The 5485-nt window shown below is 27.5% G+C and overlaps 1 protein-coding gene across 1 annotated transcript; it reads left to right on the top strand.

The window, feature by feature from the left end:
- Nucleotides 1-298: 298 nt before the first annotated feature.
- On the top strand, nucleotides 299-5221 carry LOC119664035 (the record flags this gene model as incomplete). The annotated part of the gene is made up of 10 exons (XM_038073616.1): nucleotides 299-316; nucleotides 1474-1539; nucleotides 1601-1630; nucleotides 2084-2170; nucleotides 3045-3065; nucleotides 3493-3555; nucleotides 3894-3923; nucleotides 3977-4152; nucleotides 4223-4354; nucleotides 5074-5221. Coding segments are annotated over 8 exons (327 nt in total), but the record flags the coding sequence as incomplete, so codon positions are not given.
- Between the last annotated feature and the right edge of the window lie 264 nt (nucleotides 5222-5485).

A 5485-nucleotide genomic window follows, 5' to 3' on the forward strand; every position in this document is an offset into this window, starting at 1 on the left:
ATATTGGAATCTGATTTGCAAAATGCAGAAAATTGGAACCTGAATCGGGAAATGCAGAAAGAGTGAAATAAAGGGACTACATTATTTCTTCATGGAATATAAGCACTTTATGTAGATCCATTTACAACACCATTTGTAGTTATGTTCAAATCACTGCTCGAATTGAAGTATCGTAAGATAAATTATTGATATTTTTAAGTTTTCATTCGAATTTTATGACTATTTTATACATATATATACACACTTAGCAAAAAAATTAATTAACACTAATAATAATAATCAAAATTTTAATTTGCAGGCTCCACCACCACAACGGGTAAGTAATAAATATTTTAATAAGTTTAAGTCTAACGTACTTTAATGTTCGAATTAATGCGTTATTGATTCAAATATTCCCCTTCTTATTTCTACAATTATCTAAAAAGATAAATCGATCTATGTTTTATTCATATAGATGCAATTATAATCAAATTTTTGAACATTGTACATATAATACGACATTGTAAAAAACGATTAAGTACTTAAAGTTGGATTTCAAAGTGAAATATTATATATAGGCGTTTTCTTTTGTAAACATATCGCAAAAGAACGACATAAAATTAGCACTGCTTTTCATGGCAACTCTGAAAACACCAGAAATTTTGTTAGGCTTATATATGCAAAACACATATAAAAATTAATAAATCTTACAATTATGTATAAGAATATTTTATTTTACACATGATTATGAATACATGTATATTCAAGCTTTTTCAAGAATTGAGTATAATTTTTTAATTTCAATAAATTCAAAGAAATTGAGTATTATTTGTCAAATATTTGTTGGTAGGTAACTGAAAATTTTGTACTTACTTCCAAAAATCGTTCACAATAGGCGAATTTTTAGTCTTGGCAACCATGCAAGTTAAGCTACTGTTTAGTTAAGCGGTTTTAAAAATGTTAGAATAAATAAGCCAGCAGTGTTGTTGTTTCATGTGTCATTTCTAAAATAAGCGGTTGTTCTTTTGTGATATGTTTACAAAAGAAAAGGCCAATGTCGATTTTATTAATGAAAATCTATTAGTGTAGCTAAAATGAGTTTGCGTGATAATGTTATTACGCTCAAATATATGAAAGAAGTAGAAATAACTTATCATCATCTATAATACAGTATCATCCTTTGACAACATTCTTATCGTCATCATACAGCATTATCATTTAATATTTCCTTTAACATTTGTTTAAAACTCACTTTTTCTTCAAATGACATAATAACCATGAATAATCATGAATGAATAATCATAATCATTAATATTTTTGGATTTAATTAACTTTAACAATGCTCATATCACAATCACATAAATTTATTATAAATAATCAACCATTCTTTAAATACAACAAAACATATTCCTCTGTTAATTATCATAACATATTATTTCATAACATGTATAACATATTATATCATATATCTAAATGAAACAAATTTCGCATTAGTGTCCACAAACCGTTGCGAGAGGATCTTCTTACATGAATCTACCTCAACAAGCACATGCAGATAGGGTAGGTTGAATGATATAATGCTCTTGAAAATCATTCTTATGTCACACTCTTTCATATACAGATAAGAAGAGCTAGGGAACAAAGAGCATGCGTAAGTATTTTAGTAATTTCAATTTTTTTAATTAGAACCTGAAACATAGACCTCATAAATTCTCTATGCTTAAAACAAAACAATAAAGTAAATTGCGAAAATACATGTTATCAAACAAAATCCTTAAAAAAATTGTTCGAATAGATAGAATTATGTTACTTAATACCGCCTGTAGTATAGTTGTACAGATATATTTTATTTTTGACAGTTGGCAGTTTTATTTTTTACAGTTGACATAAGTAGATGAGTATGAGTCCATAAATTTGTTTTCTTGATTGCTTAATAACTAACTGAGGAAAGTTTTTAAATTTAGTTCAAAAAAGTTTTCAAACTGCTTCTTCTTTTCACCTCTCTTACTTTTTTATTAATTAATTAAAATTACAATTTACTATTAATTTACTATTATTATCAAATATAGTTTTGAAGTAGAATTGAATAATATTTTGATTCTAGGGTCCAGCTCAACAGTATCCTCCAATGCGTTCGGCACCATGTCCCCCAGCACGCGTGCAATCACGTCCTCAGTGCCCACGACCAAGAGTAAGTGCAAGTATTTTTAGAGATAATCAATTCCTTATTATTAAAGCTTTATATGTTATTTGACCTATTTGAAGCTTAAAGCATTTTAATTTTTCGAGTATATCATATGGTGCTCGAGCACTAATTGTTTTGCATATGGAATTGTTTTGTTACTCGAATATCTCCGAATAGTCCGAACATCTTTGAGTAGCTCAAATATCATTGAGTAGCTCAAATATCTTCGAGTAGCTAGAATATCTTCGAGTAGCTTGACTATCTTCGTATGGCTAGAATATCTACAGGTAGCTCGAATATCTTCGAGTAGCTCGAATATCTTCAGGTAGCTCGAATAACTGCCAGAAGCTCGAATATCTTCGAGTAGGTCTAATATCATCGAGTTGCTCAAATATCTTCAAATAGCTCGAATATCTTCGAGTAGCTCAAATATCTTCCAGTATCTCGAATATCTTCGAGTAGCTCGAATATCTTCGATTAGCTCAGATATCTTCGATTAACTCGAATATCTTCGATTAACTCGAATATCTTCAAATTGCTCGAATATATTAGAGTAGCTGGTATGATGATTGAACAGTTTAAACAATAGTTATTACCTATCACTGCTTAAAATATTGTATAATATAATAAAATATTATATATACAATGTTCATTTTTTGAGTTTTGTGTTTTATATTGTTTTTTTGCATTAAATGTAATTAAAATTTATAAATTTGTTAAGGTTCAAATTTTATTGGATTTCAGAGATTAGATTTATATTTTGAAATGATAAAATTTTTTATAATTACTATAGAAATATTTTATGTTCACAATATTTTTTTAAAATATAGTTTTTATATACTATATACTATACAATAATAATAAAATCTTGTATTTTTAGGCTCCACCCCCTCAACGACAGGTAAGTAATAATCTTTTTATGCTTAAAATTTTCTAATATACACATAATTACTAAATATGATTTATAAGCCAACCATACTTGCAAGAACACATATTATCAAATAAAATTAAGTTGATATGATTTATAATATTCATAATGTATATATGAATATATCATATATATATATGACTTTAAAATGTAACAAGTATTTGCAAATATTGTATACTACAAAATATTTTCATTGAACTTAAAGCAAATTCAAAACTATATATGTATATATTCAATTTACTTGGACTTAAACAAAATTGCATCAAATTTTTATTATTAATCGTTTTGTCAAATTTTATGATTTGTTAAATTTGACAAAACGAGTTTCTTGACAAACACAAAATACTACAGTAACTACAATATTATATCTAATAATTGTATGTATAAAATTTTACTTTAGTGTCCGTTACATGGTGCAAGCGGATCTTCTATGAATCTGGCTCAACAACAACATGCGCAAAGGGTAAGTAGCATGATATATCAGTCGTATTCTGTAGCTCCGAAATTAATCAATTATTAATAAATCTTCAAATGATTATTCACCGTACCATTGAATTCATCGCTTGGAAACATTAAATTCTACAACATTTGAGTTACGATTACAAAACTAAGATTGCCAATATTCTAGAATGGTGGTGTTACCATATTAAAAATTTTCGATTTTCGTTTGAATAAACAGAGTATGAGTATATGACTATAGTTGTATAGTTCGCTTATATATGGGTTTCGGTCACTGCAGAACGGCATATTTTTTCTAATATTTTTAAAACAATTTTATAAATTTACATCTTTCCTATACAGATAAGAGGTGCAAGGGAAAATAGAGGATGCGTAAGTACTTTGAAATTTTTAAGTTAGTAACATTTTTAATTTGTTTCAAATAGGCATGGGGATAGGAATATTGCAAACCTTAAAGGACTCATATGGACGGTAGAAGTTCTAAGATTTGTTTTAAATAGCATTGGTAAGAGGAGCGCTACAAAGCTTAAGAAATTTATATGGGTCGTCTGATTCTGTAATAAGGCAATGTACTCTATCTTATAAGAACCGTGATATACAGGTAATCAAAAGATCATCGATCACTACATTTGTTGTTGTTTTCAGCGCTTTTACTTGTTTAACTTGAATAGAGACTAACAACATAGGACAGTTCTTTTAAACACTATTAGCTATTATGAGGCATAGTAAAAACTAAAAATTATAAAAAATATGGGATGGTGAATTCTTGCTACATGACAGAAAAAAAAATTGTGTGAAAATTGGTAAGTGGGATCCTTTTTCAATATTAAGCCGCATGTAGAAAGTGATATATTCAATATTTTTCTTAAAAGATTAGTTTTGCATTTTTATAACTATAACTTTCAACAGCGTTTGGGTTCGAAGACACGTCAAACATCAATTTAAATAATATTTTACTAAATTTTATTTTTAAGTCAATTTTGACGAATGAACTAGGTCTAGGATTAAACAATTAAAAAACAGTTATTAGTTCTAATATGACACAACAAACGAATTTGTTATTGAACTTTCACAACAAATTTATAATAGTCGAAATTAGAAAAATACAAATATAACTTTGGATCACTGACTCTGAGCTTCAAATTTGACAGAGAACATGTTCAATCCTTGGTATAAAATAAATTATTTATGAATAATTATATATAAGAAATATTTTCAAAAGGACTAATAATGTTAAATATTTGGTAATTTAAATACTGGCAATGCTCAGAACAGCTGTATGAACAGCTAAAAATATAATTAATTATTAACAAAATTTTGAAAGATTAAAGGATTTGGTACAAAATTTATATTTTGATTTTATTCGTTTTTTCAGGAATGCTTTCTTTTGTTAACCTGTGTTCTGTTAATTTTGAGAATGTATTCCCCTATCTATAGTTTTTTTTCATTACTTTGACCCAAGATCAATGCTTGAAGCACTACACTTTAAAGTGATAATATTGTTTTTCTTTCTTTTTCAAAGGATGATCAAAGTGAATCAAAGTAATGCTTATACAAAAAAAACAAAGAGAAGAACTGAATGGATGTGAGAGTTCTGCGTTTTTTAAGTGGTGATTATTGCGAACAAAAAATTATATGAATTATCGATTTTTTAACAATAAAATGCAAAATATTGTAACACTCTTAATGCCCAATAAATTAAATACAACATAATGCTTGACTTGCTTATTTAAAATTTTAAACGCTACTTACATCTGATTTCACCTATTTTGATGTACAAATCTCCAGTTATCTCATGGCTCTATAACTATTTTAATGATAATCAACCCATCCCGGACTCGGTGGAGTAATACACCACCGGAAAATTCCACTTTTTTTATTGTGCCCAGGTCCATACCCAATCCAAAGTATTTTATAGATAGTAGTAAAACAAA

Source organism: Teleopsis dalmanni, unplaced genomic scaffold, assembly GCF_002237135.1.
Source record: "Teleopsis dalmanni isolate 2A unplaced genomic scaffold, ASM223713v2 unscaffolded_contig_1340, whole genome shotgun sequence".
Lineage (NCBI taxonomy): Eukaryota > Metazoa > Arthropoda > Insecta > Diptera > Diopsidae > Teleopsis > Teleopsis dalmanni.